Genomic DNA, 25,167 nt, shown 5'->3' on the forward strand with positions numbered 1-25,167 from the left:
AAATTAAAATTATCATTAATGGGTATTAATTAATGGTTATTAATGGTTATTAATTAGTCAGAAATGTGTTAAAAATAATGAGTAAGCAGTTTTTACAAAAATGAAAAGCGCAACAGTGACCTGTTGTATCTGTAGCTGACCAGTATAATGCTGACTGACGGACAAAACAAAGCAATTTAACTAACAAGTAAGATCTAAGGTTTAACAGAAGAACTGAATGTGGGCTCACTATTTGGCAAGCAATGGGTCACTGATGCCCTTTTCCTTTAAGCCGCAGGAACAACAGTTACATAGAGAGAAATAAGGAATGAACTGCCCCGCAATAATCTCTGTTTCTCTGTACCCCAAGTGAAAGAAGCAGAGTGAGTTCACTCCCCTGGGTTAGCTCACATATGTGGTGTGTTAGCTAAGCTAGTTAGTAGAAGATGGTTATCACTATTCTTTATTTCACTATGAACTTCACTGGGATTTTGTGCTCACATCGTAGCACTCTCTCAGTTTCTTTTTTTCATGACAGTTTTGTTTCAAAATGACATTTCAGTTCCTCTTCTTTTTTCCAGCGTTAGTTTGTTTTGGGAACACTCACAACTTCATAACAAGCATTTTTTCTGTTTCTGGGTTTTGTGTCTCTGTGCTGTCTATGGTAGATGATCTGTGTGATGTTTGTTCTCCTCCTGGACATCAAAGTGCCTCCAGGGTAACGCTTTATGGTTGCTGTAACGTAAGACAAGGACTTGCTTACACCAAACTATCCTACCAGACAAGGCAGCTCAGTCTCTGGTAGTGGAATCACTGTGGATCTGCAAGAAAGGTGACTCTGGGGAAATGAAAGTGTCCAAAGCAGACTTGTTTAGAATATGCATGAAGGACCCTTATGAACGTCTTTGCTAACCTAATCAGTGACGTTGTGCTTAGTTAAGCTTGTGAACCAAACCAAGTATCCATTATCATAGCTTTATGTTTTAGCCTGATTACTGATTAAATGATTGATTGAAAAAATCAATCAATCAATCAACTTTTATTTAATCTCGGAGAACATTGAGGGTGATCCTCATTTACAATGTTGCCGAGTAGATACAGAGCAAGGGACTGATGATGTGTAAAAACATATAAAAAAATAAAAGATTCAAGAGATTCAAAAGAGTTTTATTGTCATAGGCACAGCAGAAACAGGCAGTTACACTGTACAATGAAAATCTTACTTTGCTGTTCCTCCATTCACCAAATATAATCTTAATATAGTCTTAGAATAAAAAATAGAAAAAATAGAAAAATATAAAATATAAGAATAGCACTAAAAACAAAAGTAAAGTACAGTTATGTGTGCAAAGTTGAAGAAAATTAAAGTTACATGTGCGTAGTGCAAATATGTAGAGCAGCGGTTCATAAAGTGCATTAACAGATGTAAACAGTAGTATTCTGACATCAGCAGTACAGTGTATGTAAGGTGCAGTTATTGAGTGCAAAGTCAGCCAAAAGTTAAACCAGTTCAGAGTGGGAGGGGGGAAGAGGTAGTGTGTGAGGTGTTCACAAGCCTGATGGCCTGTGAATAGAAACTGTTCGTCAGTCTTGTAGTCCTGGACTTCACACTCCTGTAGTGTCTGCCTGAAGGTAGGAGTGTGAAGAGTCTGTGCTGAGGGTGTGTACGGTCCCTGATCATGTTGTGGGCCCTCCTGATGACCCTGGTGTGGTAAATGTCCTGTATTGAGGTTAAGGCTGCTCCTGAGATGGACTGTGCAGTTTTGATCACACGCTGGAGAGCCTTTCTGTCCTGAGCAGTGCAGTTTCCATACCGGACCGTGATGGAGCTGGTAAGAACACTCTCGATCGTACTCCTGTAGAAGGTGCTGAGAATTTTGGCTGGCATGCCAAATTTCCTCAGCCTTCTCAGAAAGTACATTCGCTGCTGGGACTTCCTGATGAAAGTAAATTTAATAAATAAAAAAGAATCAGGTAAAAAAAGTTAAATATCAATAATACAAATACATAAAAAATACAATAAAAAATGCATAAAAATACAATAAAAAATTAAAACCATAGTAAAACATGCTAAAATGTAAAGATTAATAAAAATCAAAGCAAATCAAAATAAGATCAAAAAGTAAACAAAAACTATTGAAAAGACTAAAATAATAATAATAATATGAATAATAAATAAACTAACAAATAAATTGTAGTGAACACCACCATCTGGTTGAGCCAAAATCACCTTGTTTAGAAGAACTCTCCACATGACCCAAACTAAAAGCTTTGGCTCCACAAAGTCAAAGAGGTAAAAGCCATAAAACAGGATTAAGTTGCTGACAAGTTTTACAGCTTAAAAGGACGTTACCTTGGGAATCTGGACACTGTGGGAGGTTAGCAACCCCCCTTTGCTCCGTATGGCGTACCAGGCAGCTGTAAATCCTTGCCTGGAATCCAGCTACAGGCCTCACCAAACTTTCAACTAAACTTGTGAATTACAAGAAGTTAAGTTTCTAAAGTGCGCACCAATACAGAATTGCCACCATTCAACAGGGTGCATTTCAACTAGTCTGGAGACACCAAGAACGAGGTTGTTATGAGAATCTATAACAAAGTTAGCCTTTTTTAGATTTTATTGACAATTTAAAAATGGAGCCACAACACCCCCAAGTGGTGAGAATGAGGCACAACACACCACCACCATAAGGACATGTGCTTATAAAGAACCCAAGAAAACTTGTTGCGTTGTCTGCTTGATTATCAACATTTATATAATCTGTAAGCAATACTACTTATTTTATTAATCTTATTGTTATGTGTATTACCTAAATATTACCTGTATCTTTTTCTACTATTAGGTGCTAGAAATATGTATTGTATAACTTTGATAACAGAGACAACCATTTCATGGTAATGAGTTTAGGCCATTGACAAATATGTATCCTGAATGTGGTTCTCTTTTCTTTTCTTCCTTTTGTTCCTTTTCTTTCCTTGTCTTCATGCATTGGGTCATATCCAGATATTACAGGCAAACATTACCTGTGTTCTTTAACATGTGTTGTGTATAAGGTAACAAGGGTTAAACTCTCTCTTATACACATACTGAATATACTAGTTGTTCATTGCTTGATTTTGAAAGTTAAACCAATTTGATGATATAAGAATGTTTCTTTTTCTTTGTTTAAAACTAACTGAAACAAAGACGGCAGTGATTCTGGGGAAGGCATTCCTAAAATTATGCACAACCAATCAGAGTTGGAAACAATGAATGGCTAGTTAACCGTTAGGTGAGGAGAACCTAACAGCACTCTGGCTCCACCTCCAAAGGGTAGGGCCTACAGCTGAGGAAAACCGGAGCGCACCGCAAATTTCAGGAGTCCTGCGTTCTCAACAAGATAGCTAAATTTCTAAGTTTGTTCTGGCCTTGGTCAGGGAGACAGGTCAGAAGTATTAGAACATTAAATTTTCAGATCTGAAACCTTTGTTTGTTTTGTAACTTGTCTGTCCGTCTACACAACTTAAGTTTAAACCACCCTCAGAGAAGGAAGGTGGATATTTCTTGTCTGGCCAGGGAGAATATATCCACAACATTCGAATCTGCTAAAGAGAGGTAGTCAGTCAAATTAGTATTACCAGCCTCAGAACCCTGATTGCAATTTAAACCTCATCAGTGGAGTGGGAGCAGTTCTGACACCATGGAGACCCGGCATCGCACCCAGAGCCACGCAATAATCGGTGAACAGATTGACCATCAAAAGGCTGATACTGTTATCCTCTATTTACCCTGAAAGGTGTTTCAGTTTCACTTTAAGTTCAGTTTGTTTCGTCTATTCAGCTGTAAATAAATCAGATCTGAGTTTATCAACACTTTATTTATTAATGATCATAATTATGAGAGTTTAATCAGCTCTTTATTGATCTTCCACTGATTCTGTACATCATCTCCATCTGAATCACCTCCAAACCAGAGAAATACAGACTGAACTACTTTATAAATGAGGCATAATACAGCACAGCCAATCAGAACAGAGCTCATTTACATATATCAGTCTTAAAGGTACAGTAACAAATGCAGACTGTTTATTTACAAAGAACAAAGAGAAGATCATGTATATGTAAATGATCATGTAAAAGTACATGTCGATACAGAAAAGAGTAATAAGGAGAGAAAGAGAGACAGAGAGATAAAGAGACAGACAGAGAGATAGAGGAAGATATAGAGACACAGAGAGAAAGAGAGAGAAAGAGAGAGAGATTACCGTTTTCTATTTTTGAAATTTTGTTAAAAAAACACAAGAGAAAAGAGGGTGTGTATGTGTATGTGTTGTGTGTTTTCTGTTTGTGTGTTGTGTTTTCTGTGTGTGTGTGTGTTGTGTGTTTTCTGTGTGTGTGTATGTGTTGTGTGTTTTCTGTGTGTGTGTTGTGTTTTCTGTGTGTTGTGTGTTTTCTGTGTGTGTGTGTGTATGTGTGCATATGTGTATGTTTTCTGTATGTGTGTGTGTGTGTGTGTGTGTGTGTTTTGTGATTTTGAAGATTTTCAAGATTATTTATTTTAAACACACTGAGGAGCCCAAACCCCAAACTGTAAACCCAGCGCAGAGTGGTTCAGTGAATGTGGTGCTGAATGTGTGTAGGTGTGTCAGTGTGTGTGAGGAGATGCTGTAGAAGGACAGAGTGCCGGCCGGACAGTCCACATACACTCCTACTGTCTCAGAGCTGGAGGGACGAGCAGAGAGTTCAGTGCTGTTATTATTGTGATAGACAGAGTAACTGTCATCAGAGCAGCTCAGAATCCAGGACTTTACATTCCATCCAAACCGACAGTCAGCACTGTCTCCTTTCCTGCTGATTGAGTTATATGTTACTGCTATATCAACCATCCCGCTCCACTCAGCCTCCCAGTAACAGCGTCCAGTCAGACTCTCTCTACACAGAACCTGCACACAGCCATCAAATCTCTCTGGATGATCAGGATACGACTGTGAATCTTTCACAAATTCCACCTTTCTGTTCCCGTCAGACAGAGAGAGATAACTGTTCGCTGTGTTTGGATCCAGAGTGAACTCACAGGAATCTGCACACAAGAAGAGACATTAGAGTGTGAGTGTGTGTTTATGGGGTTTAAATGCCTGAATATGCGCTAGTTTAGTTGTTCTATGTCGTTTATGGGGTTCAAACGCCTGAATATGTGCTAGTTTAGTTGTTCTATGTCGTTTATGGGGTTCAAACGCCTGAATATGTGCCAGTTTAATTTAATTAATTAATTTAATTTCATCAGCAGCACTGACTACATAAAAATAAATGAAAATCAATAATCAATAATAAATAAATATCTAAGCCGATCCATAGTGTACCAAGATGATCTATACCTTAATATCTAAATTTGTGTATTTGTAGTCATTTCCATTTTAATGATGCCTTTAAAACAGCCTAATTAAATGTGAATCATTTTAGAGCTAAACATACAATACAGTGTATATCAGCAAAAATTATCCATGTAGAAATTACATTGCATACAATGATATGTGCACAAAAGGTTTTATTTATTTATTTATTTATTTATTTTGTGGTGCCTGATGCATTTTTCCACAGCATACGTTCTCTGTAATGCCTCTGTTTTTTATCCCTGTTTTCTCCCCTAAAAACCACCTGTTAATGCACTGGAACTTCTAACTGGTTCTAACTGCACACCAGAGATCTGTGAGCTACACTGCAGCAGAAATAATCTAATCTAATTAAACCATAGATTAATCTAATTAAACCATTTGAACTATAATAATAGTATATTTCTGATTTCCCCTAATATATATTGCTGTAATAGACCAGTAACGTTGAATTAGTTGCTAAAAACAGGTAGTTAACACCAGGTAATTAAAATAGCTAGCCAGTGATTTTTATCATACAAAGTCTAACGTTTCTGGTTACTATCGTTTGTATTCAGTCAGTGGTATTAATATATTAAATGTAAATGTGTATTTCTGATTGGGCCAAAGTCAAAATATGAGCAATAAACACCTGTAGCGGTTAGCATAAATGCTAATACCCTTAGCGACAATACCAGCTAGTTTACATTATTGGACTCTTTACAAAATTATTAATTTACAAATAGTAGTTGGCTCAATAATATATCGCTGCAGTTTATATTCTGGTGCAGTCTGTGAACATGTAATAGTGCAAACATGAAGCTGAAGTTGGGTTCTTATTCACCAGCTTCTCGTGCAAATTTTCCGTTCCACCTTAAACGACACCACAGTTACGTTCTGACGCCTGTGCAAATGTGCATCATTTAAGGTGGATCAGAAAATCTGGACGAGAAGCCAAATTCAGCTGATTGTTCTTGCGTTCTTTATGTATTTCTCTGGTGTAAATGATTATCTATTGTTTGTCTCCGTGTTCAGGTATAAAGTGAATAAATACATTGCTGCTGTTGAGTCCAGTGCAGCTGGCTAATGGTAACGGCAGCAGACATTCAAGCAACACGGCAGGAAGGAGTTGATGCTATAAACATGATGGTGCAGAGGTTAATTTGTAGAAGGCTGTGTCTCTTAATCCTGCTCCCCAGAGCAGCTGATCCAGCTAATAAAAGACTCCATAATCAGTTAATGAGCTGGATCAGGGCTGTTCTCTTCAGGAGTACCTGAAACTGTACAGTGCTTCCCAGGTTGAGAATGTGTGTGAATGTCACACCAGGCGATATGGTTGTAGCCTAAGGAGACTTTAAAAGATGCTTAGATCTCAACAGAACGGTTTACCGGCCCTTAAAGCACAAACATCAACATTACTTTTGAAATGACTCTGCAGCTTCTTATTTACATTTAAATAAAAACACTATTGGATTTTTGGAAAAATAATGTCCCAGTTGTCTGTTATTCTGCCTAATGTTACCTTAATAAACACATGTTAAAGTGTGAAACACTAAAATTAATAATTTGACTGTTGCTGGCTAAGCATGTCAGTAACCAACAATATGTTCATTCAGTTTGATGATGCGGCGGAGAATCACCCGATAAGTGATGCCCTGCGTATCACAACATCCACAGACTAAACAGAGGAACTGGAGACAGAATTCTTCATTCTTCATAAAGGTTTATGTATCCAAATGGGGTTAAATAATGTTATGGCAGTGAACAGTGGCATGTTTTCCATATTCATCAAGACGCTATAGAGCTATTATATCAGGACTGTATGATTGGAGTTAGAATCTATATGATGTGTTAAACGACATGGAGGGGTCTTCACTGGCAGGAGCTCCAGCAAAAATATAATTTAAGCTGTTAGACAGCATCTTTGTTTCAGTTGAGTGACAAAAACAGACAAGCTGAGACTGTTAGTACTGATCATTCTGTTTTTTACACTCCTAAAGTGTTTTACTCTTCAGTAGTAACTTTGTGTGTTTTTACTTTAAAATGTTGTGAAACTAAAGGAACGGTTCACTGAAAAATCAAATTCATCCAATTTTCCCCTCACAAGCCTCATGAGCCAAGACCTGTTTAGTGTCTTAAGTTTGCTTCTTTATCTTTAGCACTACGAGGCTAATTGAACCTGTTAGCTACATTAGCTTTGTAGCTCCAATTCTAAAACTAAAAGTAAATTTCAGACACCAAACCTGTCTCAGCTCATAAGCTGTGTAAATGTTATTCTGCTGTATAAAGGAGCATCCAGACGCCTTTTTAACTCTCTCATTTGTGTAAGTGAGTGTGTGTGTGTGTGTGTGTGTGTGTGTGTGTGTTTGTGTGTGTGTGTGTGTGTGTGTGGGTGAGTGTGTTTGTGTGTGTGTGTGTGTGTGTGTGTGTGTGTGTGTGTGTTTGGGTTTGTGTGTGTGTGTTTGGGTTTGTTTGGGTTTGTGTGTGTGTTTGTGTGTGGGTGAGTGTGTTTGTGTGTGTGTGTGTGTGTGTGTGTGGGTGAGTGTGTGTGTTTGTGTGTGGGTGAGTGTGTGTGTGTGTTTGCGTGTGAGAGTGTGTTTGTGTTTGTGTGTGAGTGTGTGTGTGTGTGTGTGTGTGTCTTTGTGTGTGTGTGTGTTTGTGTGTGGTGAGTGTGTTTGTGTGTGTGTTTGTGTGTGGTGAGTGTGTTTGTGTGTGTGTGTGTGGGTGTGTGTGTCTGGGTGTGTGGTGAGTGTGTTTGTGTGTGTGTGTGTGGGTGTGTGTGTCTGGGTGTGTGTGTGTGTGTTTGTGTGTGGTGAGTGTGTTTGTGTGTGTGTGTGTGTGTCCACATTCATTGGCTCCAGTTCAGCTTGTAACCAAAAACCAAACTGGTTTAACTGATCAAAGTTTCACAAAAGAATATTTTCCAATTTGGTAAGTGGTGCTCTGTGGTCAGTAGTTCTATCAGTGGTGCTGTGTGGTCAGTAGTTCTATCAGTGGTGCTGTGTGGTCAGTAGTTCAGTCAGCAGTGCTGTGTGGTTAGTAGTTTGATACGCAGTGCTGTGTAGTCAGTAGTTCTATCAGTGGTGCTCTGTGGTCAGTAGTTTGATCAGCAGTCCTGTGTGGTCAGTAGTTAGAGAAGTGGTGCTGTGTGGCCAGTAGTTTGATCTGCAGTGCTGTGTGGTGAGTAGTTTGATCTGCAGTGCTGTGTGGTCAGTTGTTTGAACTGCAGTGCTGTGTGGTCAGTAGTTCTATCAGTGGTGCTCTGTGGTCAGTAGTTTGATCAGCAGTCCTGTGTGGTCAGTAGTTAGATAAGTGGTGCTGTGTGGTGAGTAGTTTGATCTGCAGTGCTGTGTGGTCAGTACTTTGAACTGCAGTGCTGTGTTTTCAGTAGTTCTATCAGTGGTGCTGTGGTCAGTAGTTAGATAAGTGGTGATGTGTGGTTTCCACTGCAGAGTCATGTATGTTTTTAATCCAGTGCCACAGTTGTCAATCATCAACCACCCGGTGTTTTTTTTAGCATTACACAACTTTACCAGCCTCTTGTTGCCCCGTCCCAATTTTTTGGAATGTGTTGTTGGCATCAAATTTAAAATCAAAATAAAAAAACAATAAAATTTCTCTAAATATAGGGTTTTGCACATAATTGCATTTTGTTTTTATTTACATTTTGCACAGCGTCTCAACTTTTTTGGAAATGGGGTTGTAGATAATTACAAACAGACCACTATCAGAATATCTCTGACATATGATGAGAGGCACTTTAACCAGCTTGTGGGCCCTGTCTGTCTATTTGCACACAGCATCCAAAACATGAAGCTAGTTTCTTATTGTCTAGTTCTTTTTCAGATGTTATGTGTGACACCATTTAAGGTGGACTGGAAACTCTGACTAAGAAGCTGAACAGGAAGCCGGTGTCCCCCTCACTCATACCTTTTGGCTCAATAACAGCGAGTTTGAGAAGAGTTTGTTAGCTGATACCAAACGTGATGAACTAAATTAATCAAACTTGATGTTTGAAAAACTTTTATTTTGTTAAAATAATAGAAGTACAGTAAGTTTGAATATAAAAATCTGAACATATCTGATCTTGAGATGAACTTGTATGTGCTCTAGCTGTGAAGCGTCCAATCTGTTGTGCAGCACAAAACAACTGAGGTCTGTGACAAGCTATAGCCTATTGTTTGATCCAGTGCCATAGGTAGACATACATTTTTGGGTAGGCCTGTGAAAAAGTGGGTTGGCCAACATAGTACATGCAATTTCCAAATGCGCTAATGTCCCATCAGCCTACAGCCTATTCCAGCCATGCAGTCGTCACCCTACCTATTCCAGCATTACTGCTTTATGGTAATTCAAAACAATAGCAATTCACCAGAATACAGGATTCATATAGACACAATCAACACTGCAGCACCCTTCACTATAAAGCCTATGTCTGCTCATCACAGCCATGTTTGCCCGGTGAAGACGACATTACTGAGATAAAATCAGACAGCTGAGACGTCCACAGATGAGAAAAAAACAAAACAGTAAACGTTAAAACCTAAACTTAATCACTGTAGGCTAAAGCGTACTGCCACAGCAGGAATGAATAATACTTATGATCCATTCATGTCTTACCTTAATGCACTAAAGCAACGTTAGATGCTTATTTTCACATTTTCACATTTTCACAAAGCCCATGTTAGCCTTTGTAGTAATATAACATTGTAAGTACAAAATATTCAGAAAATTATCATCCTTTTACCCGACTGGAGCTTCAAATTCAAACACTGACATGCTGAACAAACTGAAGGCTTGAGACAATGGTGGATAGCAAACGTTGCTGTGCATTGAATGGAGGGCTAAGAAGAGAAGACGGAGTTTGGGGGAGAGTGTAATGATTTGATTGGGCATAATACAGACAGCTCTCACAGAAAACAAATCAAATTTCCCCAAGACCTGTGATCAATCTGGGCAGGTGCAGGTAGTGGAAGGGAAATAAATAACTAAATTAAATAAATAAATAGAAAACATACAAACAGAAAAACCAGCCAATTAAAGGCCCTGAATTACTCTGGGCCCTGGGCTTCAGTCCCTGCTTCAAGTTGCACGTGCATATCATCCCTTTCAGAACAAAACCTTGTACCTCTATTTTTGTTGTTTTTTAAAGTTTTTGCAGAATTTGAAATTGCCAGCTGCTCCTTAGAATGTGTTAAATTTCATAATGAATTGGTGAATAGAAATGCTACAGAATTACTTGGAAATGCTATTCTGTTAACTTCCATTCAAAGTTAAGTAGATTTATTTCTTCCTCTGTAAATAATTTCACTAAACACTGATTATCGGAATTTAAAGATTTTTTTGCTGCCTTCAACTCCAGTCAGTGCTGTGAGGCTTTAACTGTATTGTACAGAGACAGTCACAAACAGATAAATATATTTAAAGGAGTGCAAAATAAAAACAGCCTTGAATAAATACAGAATGCAGATCTGTAGGCTAAAGAAAAATATACACAGTGCAAAGAAACATACTGCGAAACATTATATAAAAAACCTATAGAATGTAGTAATCAGAACTAGAAAACAGCAGAATTGTTCAACTTTCTATGTAGACATTGGCAAATGATCACAACTGAACTGAAAACTTCATCTCTATAACCTCAGTTCAGTTTGAGAGTCTGTTTCACACTGAAAGTCAAAACAAGCAGTAAATCAGAAATAATATCCATTAAAAGCTGAGAGCAGAGTTACCTGATTCTGAGGTCAGAGTTCAGAGTCTTTAAAGCTGAGAGCAGAGTTAGCTGATTCTGAGGTCAGTGTTCAGAGTCTTTAAAGCTGAGAGCAGAGTTACCTGTTTGTGAGGTCAGAGTTCGGAGTCTTTAAAGCCAAGAGCAGAGTTACCTGATTCTGAGGTCAGTGTTCAGAGTCTTTAAAGCTGAGTGCAGAGTTACCTGATTCTGAGGTCAGTGTTCAGAGTCTTTAAAGCCGAGAGCAGAGTTACCTGATTCTGAGGTCAGTGTTCAGAGTCTTTAAAGCTGAGAGCAGAGTTACCTGATTCTGAGGTCAGAGTTCAGAGTCTTTAAAGCTGAGAGCGGAGTTACCTGATTCTGAGGTCAGAGTTCAGAGTCTTTAAAGCTGAGAGCAGAGTTACCGGATTCTGAGGTCAGTGTTCAGAGTCTTTAAAGCCGAGAGCAGAGTTACCTGATTCTGAGGTCAGTGTTCAGAGTCTTTAAAGCTGAGAGCAGAGTTACCTGATTCTGAGGTCAGAGTTCAGAGTCTTTAAAGCTGAGAGCAGAGTTACCTGATTCTGAGGTCTGTGTTCAGAGTCTTTCAGAGTCTTCAGGTAGAAAAGTTCAGCTCCGTCTTTATCAGGATCTCCAGTCCTACAGCAAAGACACACATCAGCTCATGTATGATAATATGATCTGTAGTTTCTCACAGTCGACCAGTTTATTATATCACACTCCTGAACACACACTCAGCTTCTCTACTGGAGTTTAGACTGAATGATAAACTAGCTCTTCCTTTCCCTCAGAAAGAGAAAACCAGTTGGAGCACATTCCGTCACATTAGAGTGTATCTGATATCCAATCTTAACAAGACTGGGCAAGCAGAGTTTTGATGGATCAACATCAACTACACTGCATTTGTCACACAAGTGTCTATTACACTGGATTTATTTACATACTAAACTTTATATACTAGATGGAGAATTCTAGAGGTGTAAGTAACGTACATTATATTTACTCTCGTTGCTGTACTTGAGTACAGTTTTCCCTGTAACGGTACTTTTTGGAGTAGAATTAAATCATAGTATTTTTACTCTTACCTGAGTTAATATTTAATAAAATACTTTTACTTAACTACTTTATTTTTTAATTAACCAATTAAAAAACAGCAGCTCTGGCAGGAAAAACACTACAGAGAAGTTCAGTTTAGTGGAGAAGGACAGAGGAGAACTAAACCAGCACACACAAGGAACAGACCATCCAAACGGTCATCTGTGTTCATTTAACATGAAATAAAGAAATGGTGTTATTATCAGTGGCCAAACACGAAACCTGCTGAGATCCGCTCTTACAGCTTGACTCCAGCCTGAGGCAGCGTTAGCCGAGCTAAACAGGTACCGAGTTTATGGTTTTCTTCTTTCTTTTATGATGATTCTGTTTATTAAACTTAACATCTGCTGCGTATATTTTATTACAGTGTCTGTCAGCTGCTTTAGTTAACAGGTGTCGACCACAGTTTCCCGTTTATAAAGCCTAGTTTAGTGGCTGTTTTGGAGATAAACAGTCGTTTACGGCTGTGATAAAGAAATCTAGTCTAATACAGGTTCTTCATAAACTCTGGACATTGTTGCGCTGTCGTTGTTTAAGCTGACTGGCCTGATCTGATCAGACTGTGGTGGAGTATGACGTTTGTGTGCTGTACACAGACCAATCAGAGATCACCTCATATTAATAACGAGCTCTCAGAGACATCAGAGCATCACTCAGACTCAGTTTAAACAGTGAACCATATTATTCAGACCATCGTTCAGTCTGACTGTAAAAAACTGTACAGTTATTAGTAGACTTTGTTCAGTCAGTTCATCACAGAACTCTGGCCAACTCTTCTTCCTCTCTCTTTTTATTTCTCTCTCTCTTTCTCACTTTGTCTCTCTCTCTCTCCTGGTGTTTGTCTTTAACTGCTATTTAACTGTCTAATGCAGTAATAATGTCTGATTCTGTATCAAGTGATCAGCATGATTAGTGAAATATATTACAGTAAAATCAAAGCTGGTTAAATTACTGATGCTGCTGTGATTTTAATGGTGTAAATGTTCTGAACAGACAGTGAAAATACACAGTTTGAAGGCTGTGAATGTGTTTACTGTTTGTAGAGGTTCACACCTCTTAACGTAAGCTAGAGTCCAGGGAGCTGATGGGCAGCAGGACTCTCACTAAAATCTACTGTAATTCTGACTCTTAATCAGTTTATTTCTTTTTAAAGAACTTAATTAAACAGCAAAATCCTCTGCTCAGTCTTTCAGGGACTCTGAAATACTTTACTGGAAACAGATAAACTAGGATGTCTTATATAATTATCTAACCATGAAACACATGCAGTTTAATGTAAACCTTGTTCCTTAATCAGTTCACAGAAAGATGTGTAACTAGCAAAACTGTGATCAGTCTCAGGTCTCAGAACTTTTTTTTTCTCACATAATAATGTTTTGTTTTAGTGTTTTTCTGTACGTATTATTTCCGATAATGTAGCCGAGTCAGCTCAGAAATATTTTCAGGTTGTGACAGCAGAAATACAAAAAAGTAACTCAGTACTCAAGTAGTCTTTCAATAAACTACTTATTTACTCTTGAGTAATTTTATTTACTAATACTTTTACTTGTATTTGAGTAAATTATCACTACAGTAACAGTACTTGTACTGATGTAGGGATATCCAGTACTTTTTAAACCCCTGTCAAATTCATATTTTAGCCCACCAGCTGCAGTTACCAGTCAATTTTATCATTACACTATTAACTATCATACGTATATGACTGCTACTGCTAATCATAATGATAAGAAGAACATTCAAAGGGTTCAAGTACAAAAAATTAGACTGTTAACAGTTTAATTATAAGGGATTCTTATTCTGATTGCAGGTGCTTTCAATGGTCAGTCATCATCCAGAACTGACAAAGGAGTTTCCTGACTAATCTATGTTCTTTAATGATTTGTTTGATAATTATTATTATTATTATTATTATTATTATTATTGTGACATAATGTGCCTACTGCTATGTCTTTAAAGAATCCATAAAGACAGATTTAGTAGCTGGGGCTAAATTAAAATAATAAGATGTTATTAACATACTAACAATTTGTCAGACTTTGAGATAATTTCCGCTATTAAACATCCGTCATAGAGCTACTCAGAATCACAGTCAAGCAAAATGTACATTTTCTCTTGAGAGTATAAAAATAAAAGCAAACACAACTAATTCTCTCTAGCATACATGCTAGTAGTGTTAGCTTTAAAGCTTCTGAGCCAGCTAATGTTACACTGGTGAATCAATGTAACTTTATAAAGCAGTAATTCTGGTTGGTGTAGTGTAGTTGGTAATACAGTGGACCAGTCAAGTGGTACAAAAATGCTGTCAGAATAATCTGGGGGTCAGGATGATTCAGGAGGAATAAGGTGCTTCTTCTAAAATTCCATAAGAGAAGCATCATTAGACAAAAAGAGACATGAGACACTACTGGCCCCATTTAACACCACATAACACCATTTTATATACATATACATAACACCTCATAAACACTTTTACAATGCAATAAGCACTTATTACACATTAGGCCAACAGTGAAAAATGGAACTGGGTAGAATGTGTTTATTTAGCTGTTCAGACTTGGAATAGAAATTTGACACATTATCATTTTGAAATACTGTCATAATAAAAAAAAACTACTGTACACCCTATTACTGTTATACTGCCCAACTCACAAGCACTAGCTTGTTATCAGTTCTCTAGAATCTGATTCTGTGACATTAAAATCACAGATATGCAAACTAGTCTGTGCAAATTTACCACTTTCAATGATAAACATGCTACTCGATGCGTCACTGACTATCTGTTAATCTGACTTTTACAAGCGTTAAATGAAACCTCTGAGGCTGAAACGCTATTTGAAATCAAGTCTCCTGAGCAGTAAAGTTGGTTTCATTTTAGTGTTTATTATTTCTCTTAGTTTTTGAATGTTGGGTGCAGAAACGTCAGTGTGTGTAATTTATTATTGTTTTTAACTAAAACAGTCAGTTTCCACTTTGTGAGAAATCAATGCCTTTTAAAACTCATAGGACGCTGATTTCTGTGGACGGCAGCTGAACTGAGGAACCACCTACAAATTACACTGCTTGGTTTCTGAACTTTTTCAGTGATTAATATTCAGAGTTTGTCTGTCTGAACTTAAACAGATTACACTGATTTGTCATCTTTATGTTTGGATTTCCACATTTGGCCATTTCACTAAATATGAGATCAGTGACCCTCTGAATGAAACACAGTTTCAGTTTGTGTTCCCACTGTGATTCTACATCACACACTTAGTACAGAAAAGTACAAGATAAAATATTCATTTCATTTTTTTTATTCCAAACTACACAGGACTTATTTATTTACCTGATTAACTCCAGTAAAATATTTCATGATATTTTCAAATGGATATATGCAATTATACGGTAAACGGAATACACTTTTATAGTAACTCTATATACCATGTGTTAGAGTGTTATAACCAGTGAAAAGTCTCAGTGTTTCCTGTACATTATAATATACATTATAATATTGTATGAAATCTGTTGTAGCTCATTCTGTCCTTGATGTAATGTTAATCGCTTACACTGAGGCAGTAATACAATCATGATCATCACCGATCGCATACATATACCGGTTATTAAAAATGATCATGTCAGTCAGTGTTATTAATAATAATAATAGTAATGAACTGATTGTCCTTTTACGCTGCAGGGTTTCCTGATAAAGCTGATAATGTTCAACTCAGTTTAACCAACAAAACCTAAACACACACTTTAATCAAACTACATAAGGAAGAACTGAGTCCATACAGTGAACAGTACACTCATACAGGCTTGGGCTTAATCTGGGTGAGTTTATTTATATATTTATTGACTTTGCTCTGTAAAACTTGTGTGGAAAGGTCTTTGTTTTTGTCACACTCTCTAGCTGTAAGGTTCAATAAATCACACTTTAGAAAACAAATTTCTTTTTGGTAAAATAAATAAAGGTGAGTACGGAAATTAAAATACAAATTTGATATGCAAAATGAGTAATATATTTGTATGCAATATTGGGCTCAAAATAAAAGTTCAAATGTAATGCAGTCATTTTTTTTTGGCATTTGGTTCAGTATTGACACATTTACACAGAGATTTAAGCACTTTATTATTTTTCAATTAAATGAAAATGTCTTTCCAGAACGGCATATTCATGCTTTATGTTATTATAAAAGAATGGCGTCCAAATGATACATTTACACTCTGTAATAATGCATTTGAAATCACATTATAGAAGAGAAGATCGAGCTAGAAAGCTGATAAAACTCAAATCTAAAAAGGGAAACGGAGCCTCTCCTGTTTGCAATCACATGTTTTCACCTACGGCTGTCATTTTGTGGCAAAATGATTTTTAAAACTCACTTTGATTGCATTTCATTTTTCACCTGTCAATCATCCCATCAGGGCGGGACCAACAGCCTCAGTGGAAAAGGCTTCATCTGAACATGGCAACTAAAGAGTATTAGCTATTTTTCAAGTGAAGTAGATTAGTATATCCATTGGTGATGTTTACTGTTTTCTGTATACGTGACCTGATGTACACAGGATTATACATGACTGAGAAAGTGTTCAATCAAATGTGTGGCCAGGTTTTCTGGTCTATCAGTCTGGGAGTCACTGATAAACATGAGTCTAAAGTTGGCTTTTTATTTGCTACCTTCTTGAATTTTCTGTTCTGACTTAAAATCTGATACATTCTGCTGTTTAAATACACCAGAATAAGAAGCTTAAACTATGTTAATATCTAAATAACTTGAGCCTTAAACTGAGAGTGGAGGTTGAAAGACTGTGCTTATAACCAGGGCAGTGGGGAGGCCCACCATTCAGATATCTTCTACAAAGTGAGCATCAGATGTGGATACATTGCTCTACCATCACCTGTTTACATGCTATATTAGCTGCAGAATTAAGAGCTAAAAGTCTGTGTTAATATTAGCTAATGTCACATTCCCAAACAAGGCCTCCATCTACTGTTTTTACCAGCAAACATGAACAAGCTCACTGCGTCACACATAAACCAGCGATCTCTGTAATATTAACTTTTAAAAAGGAAATGAGAACTTTTATGTTGTGTGGATTTGATAAGAGTTAATTTATTTTGATCTACTGGCAGCTGTGCAGTTAATTGGCTCCAGGTGCTGAATTAGCAGTAATAGTATGTATCCTACGCACCGTGTCCTTTCAGTGTCATAAGACTGTGAAGCAGTGTGTCACTGTTACTCCTGTTTATAACAGACCCATAATATTACATTTACTCTGAATTTGGCTGAAATATGACATTGTATTGAAAAGGTATTATGGCTGCTCCCAGCTCAGCTACTATGACTAGGTGGCTGTGTGACCTACATGTATCTAAGTAACTGTATAAGAACTTAAAATCTGTTTTTATTAACAGAGAAGAACACAGGAATACAGTAATATATCTACGTCTGATGCTCACTATGTGACGACAGCCCTCAATGCTGGATTAAATGATTTAAAAATTCAGTTTTAAATTTTTAAAAGTTAATATTACAGAGATCGCTGAAATATGTGTGACGCAGTGAGCTGTTTCCTTCAGAAAGGCGTATTGAGTTTGATGACGTATGTGATCTGTGTTATACTGTTTATGAAATGATATTTAAGAGATGTAAAGGACTCCAAAGATTCTGAAAGATGTATGTAGCCATATAGTTCACCCTGTGGAATCTCACACCTGTGACTATCTACTGGATAAAAAGCTGCTTCCCATTGTTATGATACAAACTGTTATTTTTCAGTGATTGTTTAATTATTTAAATTTCAATATGTTTAGGTTTACCTATTCAGTTAGAGCTCAGTGTACATGCTTGAATATAATTCCTACAAGGAAAACTGAATTTTTAATGTTAGAATGTTTGAGTTCAAATATTTACTTGTTTGCACTGAATTTCTGATATGAAAAATATGAATAAAACATGAACAAAAGCTAAAATGCCTAACACAATTTAGATGTTTCAAAGCTTCAAGCATGTCAAAGTCAGCTGCTGTCTGCATCTTCACTTACATATGATTTTACTTCAACTTACGATGAGCCTAAATCAGTCTTCTGTGTTACCTGTTTCATCAACCTCATCTCTACACTGTAAAATACCTGGTTTTGAGGTTTGGGTTGTTTAAAAATATCACTTTTGTTCATCTGAAGTATTATTTAACTTTGTTTTGGATCAGTCAAAGTATTTCTTTGACTGCTTGTTAAATATTTTTGGGTTTAACTGACAAAACACTTTTTACAACATACCAGCAGACGAGCAGAGAATTAGTGGGAGCATAATGGGTTTACCTGTGTTTACATTTTTCTACCACTAGGGGTTTCTGCATATGCATAGACTAGTGTGATTCTATATATACAGACATTCTCACACACAAGTAAAAAATGATAAATGGTAAGAGACCCCAGGACTGAACACCCCAGGCCAGCTTCTTGCTTGTAAATCATCCAGCAACAGATGGGCTGCAGTCAGTAACTGTAAACCTACAAATAGCGCTTATAGATGTTAATGATAAAATGGCCAGTGAGTGTAGCTACGAGGTGTAACTTGAAAATCTTGAAAACCATCTTAAAAAATCATTTTTAAAAACTGTTCAGATCAAATTATTCTGACAGCATTTTGCTATCAGGTAATTACAGGACACTGTGTTTGGGTTTTAAACAAAAATGTAAATAAGTAAACACCAGCCTGCTAGCAGCAGTGCTCAGAGTAGGCTGGGTAATGTTGGTGTTTCAGAGACATTAAATCCATTAATTGTGCTTCAGTGTTTTCTACCTCCATTCAGCGCCACACTAAACGTGTTTGACCGTTTCATTGTTATTCATTGTCTAAGGGAGAATTATCTGATATCTGATATATATAAACAACACATTAAACTACTGCCATGTTTTTAAAAGCCTCATCCAAATTCAGAATAAATAACAAGGGTTTACTTGGCAAGACTGACCTCAACAGGTCACAGTCGATGTTACCTTTGATAATAACAGCTACTGAACATATTTATTATTCCTCATATCTCAACACTCTTCTCTCTATATTACACACATATAGGTGTGTGTGTGGCTAGAGAGAGAGAGAGAGAGGTAGAGAGAAAGAGAGAGAGACAGAGAGAAAGAACAAGAGGGATAGACAAAGAGAGAGAGAGAGAGAGAGAGAGGACAAAAGGACGCAACAGTGTAAATGTTTAGCATGTTGTTACCGCTAGATGGCGACACTGGATCATGTATGAAGAAACACTGAAACGAAACTGAAAGTAACTATAAGCTGCCGCAGTTAAAGAAGGAGAGAAGCTGCAGATTTCAGTGCTCTGGACTTCACTCTGTGTTCATTAGGTTTGACTGCTCTAATGTGAAACAGTGTAAAACAAAATGCTTTTGGGTTTTTAGGTTAATCTGATTCAACTCTGAAGTATTAAGTTTAAATATTTTCAATAGATTTAAAGTTATTGTGTTTTCCTACTGCTCTGTGATCGCTGTGAAATCTGGTCTAAAATCCTCTAAACGTGTCCGAGCGACACCCCTGAGGGTCTTTTTTCTGGGTTGATTTGTTTCTGTTAAAAATAGACCTAAACAGACAAACTGTTTCAGGACACTGAGTCTGTGTTTATTCCTCTTTCAGCTCTCCAGAGTCACAGTCTGCACAGCTCCTGTTTTTAGTTTTATTCTAAATAATAAAATATGGTGTTTATTTTTTCATTTTGCTAAAGTAATAAAACGCCTGCTAAATTATTTATTGCTTTATGTTATCATTTTAGTTTTATGATACAGTGTTATGATGGCACATAATTTAAACAGGTGTTCACACCAGCACCAGTATCTCGCCTAAGAGCACGACCTTGAGTGTATTATTGTCATTATACCACAGTTTAATCACTGATAGGCCTATTTATTATTAAACTAAGAGGAAAAATGGTGATGAAAACTTATAAACATGAAATCAGTGTGATGTGGTGAGTCTTATACTCCATCACCAGCCCTGACACATGCGGGAGACTGGTAGTGTGACCATCAGAAGTTTGGACATTTAAGTCATGTAAAAGGTTACTTACCTGAACTCCTTTGACGTGCGTCCTTTAGGGGATGTCGGCAAGAGCTGGGGCTCCTCTTATCATAATCGGACAGACCCACTGACGTAGGGAGTGGGGGTCCACTCTCATGTGGGTCCTGTACAGAAAAGGAAATATGTTAGAGGGATTGTGATCTTTGTATGTAACGTGTATACTGTCATGTGTTGCAACCAGGTGTGTGTTACTGTACAGTGTGTGTGTGTGTATTAGTTATGTACGCCAGGGTTGTTGTTTGTTGTAGGCTGGGGCGGAGCTTAGAGTACAAGAGCTCCAGGTCAGCCATTCAGAAAAACCTGTAAACAACAGATTTTATACTTTAAAACACATTTCACTACAAACCATTTTACAAACAATATAAAAATTTGTTTACTCCAAAGAGAAGAACGAAGTAGCTACTAACACAAATGAATTCAGCCTATCTAAGCCCCACAGTGCAGCGTCAGCGAAGTCATGATTTCGATATGCACAGTGAGAGGAAACAGGTGGAACTGAATGTACCGTAACACCGGGTCTGCTGAATGGTCTGATATGTGTATCATGACTGTAGCTTAAACTGCTCTGAAGTTATGAATGCTAGAACTCAACTGAACATTTTGGGTTCTGGGGTCTGAAGGTGTCAGCGCTCTCTGACTCCAGTTAAAGCTCTGACTGAGTCACAGTTTTTCAGCAGTACAGGTTTCTACATCTACACTCTCAGACAGCACGTTATTCAGAGTTACACCGTAAAAGAACAGCAATGAAAATACAAGTATAGCATCTGTAAGAACATTAAAGTCCATCTGAAATCAAAATTAAGCTCTTTTACCTGGTTAGTTTCCCCGGTCAGGGTAAGAATGATATCGTTTAAAAGACACAATTCCTGTTTCCCATAATCTTACCATGAAAATATAAAGACTTCTGTCCATCTCTAAAACATCGGTAACATTTCACTTAAACTACATTACACTGACATAAACATGCCATAAACACATCATGAAAGATGTCATATGCTGTCAGATGATGTTCAGAAATAAAGTTTTACCAAATCATCTTCTGATTCTTGATTATGTTGCTGCGCAACAAAAATAATATTAACCAATCGTGTCATGTTTCCCATGCCCCTCCCCCCACCCTCACCTATTGTTGAGACAGATTCTCAGCTCGCTCAGAGCCCCTCAGAGACCCTAAGCTCAACTCAGAAATACGTCACAGTAAAGAGTGAAAATGGGTTATATTTTCTGACTCACACTGACTTTAATACTAATCACCCACCGCCAGGGCTGAGAGGGTCACGGTTCTCCTACCAAATTCAGGTACTATGAAAATACAGTCATGTGAGGATGTTATAAAGTTCGATCCAGCTCATCTTAGAGCAGCAGTTCTCAAATCAGTCCTCAAGTCTTGACAGTCCATTTAGTGTTGTTCTGTTCCTGTGTTGGGTTTGGACAGAGTAAAAATGTAGATGGTCTGGAGGGACCAGCTGAGTCAGTCCTCAGGGGGAAACCATACATTTTCAGTAGCAAAATTACATCCTCACTGTTCTGTCATTCACTCAGTAGTGGTTTAGCTGTGGATCTATGAGGTTTAAATGCAGCAGTCAGTTCCAAGGAATCACAGACAACTGAGCATTAAAACACACGGCACTGTCAAAATAAGAATGAGTCCACCTGATAAACCAGGCCATCACATTATCTCATGATTGACTGAACCAAAATACTAATCATAAAGGCTTATTAGTCATTTAAAAGTAGATTATTGAGGTCAAATATAAGATTATTAAACTAAAATATAGTGAAGCATATTATATATTAATTAACTCTAGTACTGTATTATATTATATTGTATTATATCAGATATAAATTATGAAATAAACAGTTCTGGATCTAAAATGGACAGATGCTGTTTCATTTAATTCTGCATTAATATGGCATAAAAAATGGTTATGTTGTTTGGTAACCATAGATTTAACCAATTATACTGAAAAACCTTTAACAAAACATTAATTCATCTGTTGAACATTGGTGTATTTTAACATATCCTATTTTGTTGCTGCAGTAAAGCTGTGCACTGCAGTGGTGTTTCCACAGTTAAACACTGCTTGAGGACATTGGGTCCAGCTGGACATTTAAAACAGGTTTATTTGCTTCATGAAAAAAAAAAAATACACACTGAAAACCCACAAAAGAATTGTGGGCCGATGCAAATTTACAGTATTTGGCATATAAGAAATCTAAACCTTAAAAAATAGTAAAATAATATGCAAATAAATAAATACTTCAGCCTCACTAATAAATAAATAAATAAATAAAAGCCTCACTAGTTTCTGCTTTTGGTGTTTTCTTGTGAGATGTTTCTCTCCGTAAAACAAAACAGACACATGTAAAATGGCAAGAACATAATTATAAAGAGGAGAGGCACTGATAGCATTTGATTTTTGCCATTTAAATGCGTTATTAAAGAGTGAAAATGCACCTAAGATATTAAAGCAATAAGCCACGAGAGGTAAGAGGTAAGTATCTTTGGTCACCAAATCACCACCGCGAGTCTCCTGTCAGTCTGACGACGCCACTTTTCTCACGCTGGGGCTGAATCTCAAACGGCTCCCTGCTCCCTACATAGTGCACACATAGTTAGTGCGGTTTAATTTCAGCACTGCTCTCCTTTTAAAGCGGATTCTGCCCACTGAAGTCTGTTAATCCAGGCTGTAGCTCCACTTGATCCAGCGCTGCTGAACAATCCTCGTTTCTGTTCTGCTCTGAGCTGAAAAAGGTCCCGAGCGGCTCCATACAGACTGTGAGCGCCGTTTGGAGGAGGTTTTATCGGTGAGTAAACCGGTAAATCAGCTGGTGTTGATGCTGTGAGCGAGTCGCTGTGAGCAGCTCGTAACGGTCGCGTTCGGTTTAAACAGACCCCCCGAGCGCCGGAAAGAGCGCGCGCTGCAGAGCGCGGCCAGGTAAACACTCCCGCCGGATCTGATTGGTCTAAAACTCCTGACCGGCACTCGATTCTCCTCTGACCTGCCCGCTTCGCTCAGCTCTGCTCTGCTGAATGACCCGCGCTGTGTTTTAAATCCAGACGCGGCTGAAAAGTAAAACTCAAATATTCAACATTTTAGCGCTTCATTCCTCTGAGAATCGGAAGAGTCTCGATTCACTGAGTCACTGGCCAAGAGTCGATTCATACTCCCTGACGCGCTGGAGTCGAAGAATCGGTTCTTTTGGAATCGACTCCCCATCACTGCTTCAGCCTCGTATGATTCATCACCATAGCAACGGAGCTAAGAAAGCGCGGGAACGGCAGAGGAAAGAAAGGCGACTGAAACCAAAGCAGCTCCACATTTTCTCTGAGGTGAAGTTTAACAGGCGCTATAAAAGCTCCTGTTCCGCAGTCCGAGTCCGCCAGCTGTTTCACTTCCGGCGCTCATTGCTCTAAATGAGTGAAGTGAGATTAATAATGATTTGGCATCAGTTTGAGCCTTTATACATTTAGTGCATATGAACTGTTATTTGTTTCATATTTGTTTGTTTCAGACCTTCTTACTGAACTCCTGTGTTCTCCTTTTTTTTAATAAACGCTGTTTGAACTAACTGAGCTAACAGAACTAACTGAACTAGGGAAAATCAGGGTTCAGTCCGGATCATTTTCCCTGTTCATCAAATCAAGTGTCTGTGAATCGTATCAGTGCTGTGAATCTGATACTGCTAACCCTGCAGTCGTTCCCCTTTATAACCAAAGTTCACTCGTTTATTGTTTAACTGCTCTCGCAGCACTTACAGTATGTACTGTAACAGATCTGTGTGTTTCACAGATTCTGATTCCCTTCTTGTGCAGCTGCAAAGCTGCCAGTGTTCCTGTGTGGCAGGTACAGCTTTGTGCAGCCATGTGGCAGCACTTCTGTACCAGACTGCACATTATTCTGACCTGAAGCCCACCTGTCCCCCCAAAAACTGACCTTTCCGTTATCTCTGTACTTCCCTCGATGAACAGACTGAGATAGAACTTACTTGAAAGTAAGCTTAATTGAGCTTAATTAATTGTAAGAAGTGACAAATTCCATTTACTGTTTATCATAAATATTAGTAATTACAATATTTTATCATTTAATTCATTTATTAGAGCTCAGTAAATTACAGCTGTTACATCAGTAAAATGTTGCTGTTAGGCACTGCATTTCATAATTTTAAACATGCCCTGAGTTTTCATAATTTCACAGGGGTGTCCATTTACAATTTAAACACGTTGTTTTATTATTATTGTTGTACATCATTTGTATATGTAACAGGTTTATATAGGAAATGATTAACAGTGTAATAAAGAAACATGACTAGCATTGGGGGGTTTTATTGTCTTGTGTAAACTATGGTGATGGTTAGAGGAGCAGGACTGATGTAGGGGAGCAGGACTGACAGGTAGGTGGCCAAAACACTGAGCTAAACTGATTTTATTACAATAATTCAGTTTTCAATCATGAACAATATAAAACAGATTTAATATAAGTATAGACAGATAATTGATATTTACAAGATTTACATTTTGTCTTCAAGACAGTAAACACCCTCTGATAGGCTTTGGGGTTGGAGGTGGTGGGAGGCCAACACTTCCATGTTCAGAAAGGCCCAGCAGAGGACCTCACTGTCGACAACATCAGCTGACTAAATGTAAATGCAATACATCACAGGTCCCCAACCCTGGTCCTTCAGGACCCCTGCCCTACAAATTTGAGTAGTTTCCCTGTTCCAAACACCCCCACTTCAAGTGATGAAGGGCTTGTTAATCAGCTGATTAGTTGGATCAGGTGTGTTGGGCGCAGGGGAAACACTGTGCAGTACAGGGGGTCCTCCAGGATGAGGGCTGGGAACCACTGTAATGTATCAGTGCTATGCTGGCTTCTTTTCCTGAGCCTTTACAAGAGGCCCGTTTTCATAGTTAGTCAGGAGACCTGCAGCAGTTTAGAGCTGATTAATA

General features: G+C 37.9%; 1 protein-coding gene across 1 annotated transcript in view; it reads right to left on the reverse strand.

The window, feature by feature from the left end:
- Positions 1-4,461: 4,461 nt before the first annotated feature.
- Positions 4,462-25,167, reverse strand: part of LOC118803732 (stonustoxin subunit beta-like) — a 29,456-nt gene continuing 8,750 nt past the window's right edge. The window contains exons 2-3 of the mRNA XM_036564223.1: positions 20,206-20,320; positions 4,462-5,038 (exon numbers count right to left, since the gene is read on the reverse strand). Coding sequence (XP_036420116.1) covers positions 4,512-5,038; positions 20,206-20,320 — 642 coding nt within the window. The 3' untranslated portion in view covers positions 4,462-4,511. The remainder of the gene's footprint in view (positions 5,039-20,205; positions 20,321-25,167) is intronic.

Source organism: Colossoma macropomum, unplaced genomic scaffold (genome assembly GCF_904425465.1).
Source record: "Colossoma macropomum unplaced genomic scaffold, Colossoma_macropomum, whole genome shotgun sequence".
NCBI classification, from domain to species: Eukaryota; Metazoa; Chordata; class Actinopteri; order Characiformes; family Serrasalmidae; genus Colossoma; species Colossoma macropomum.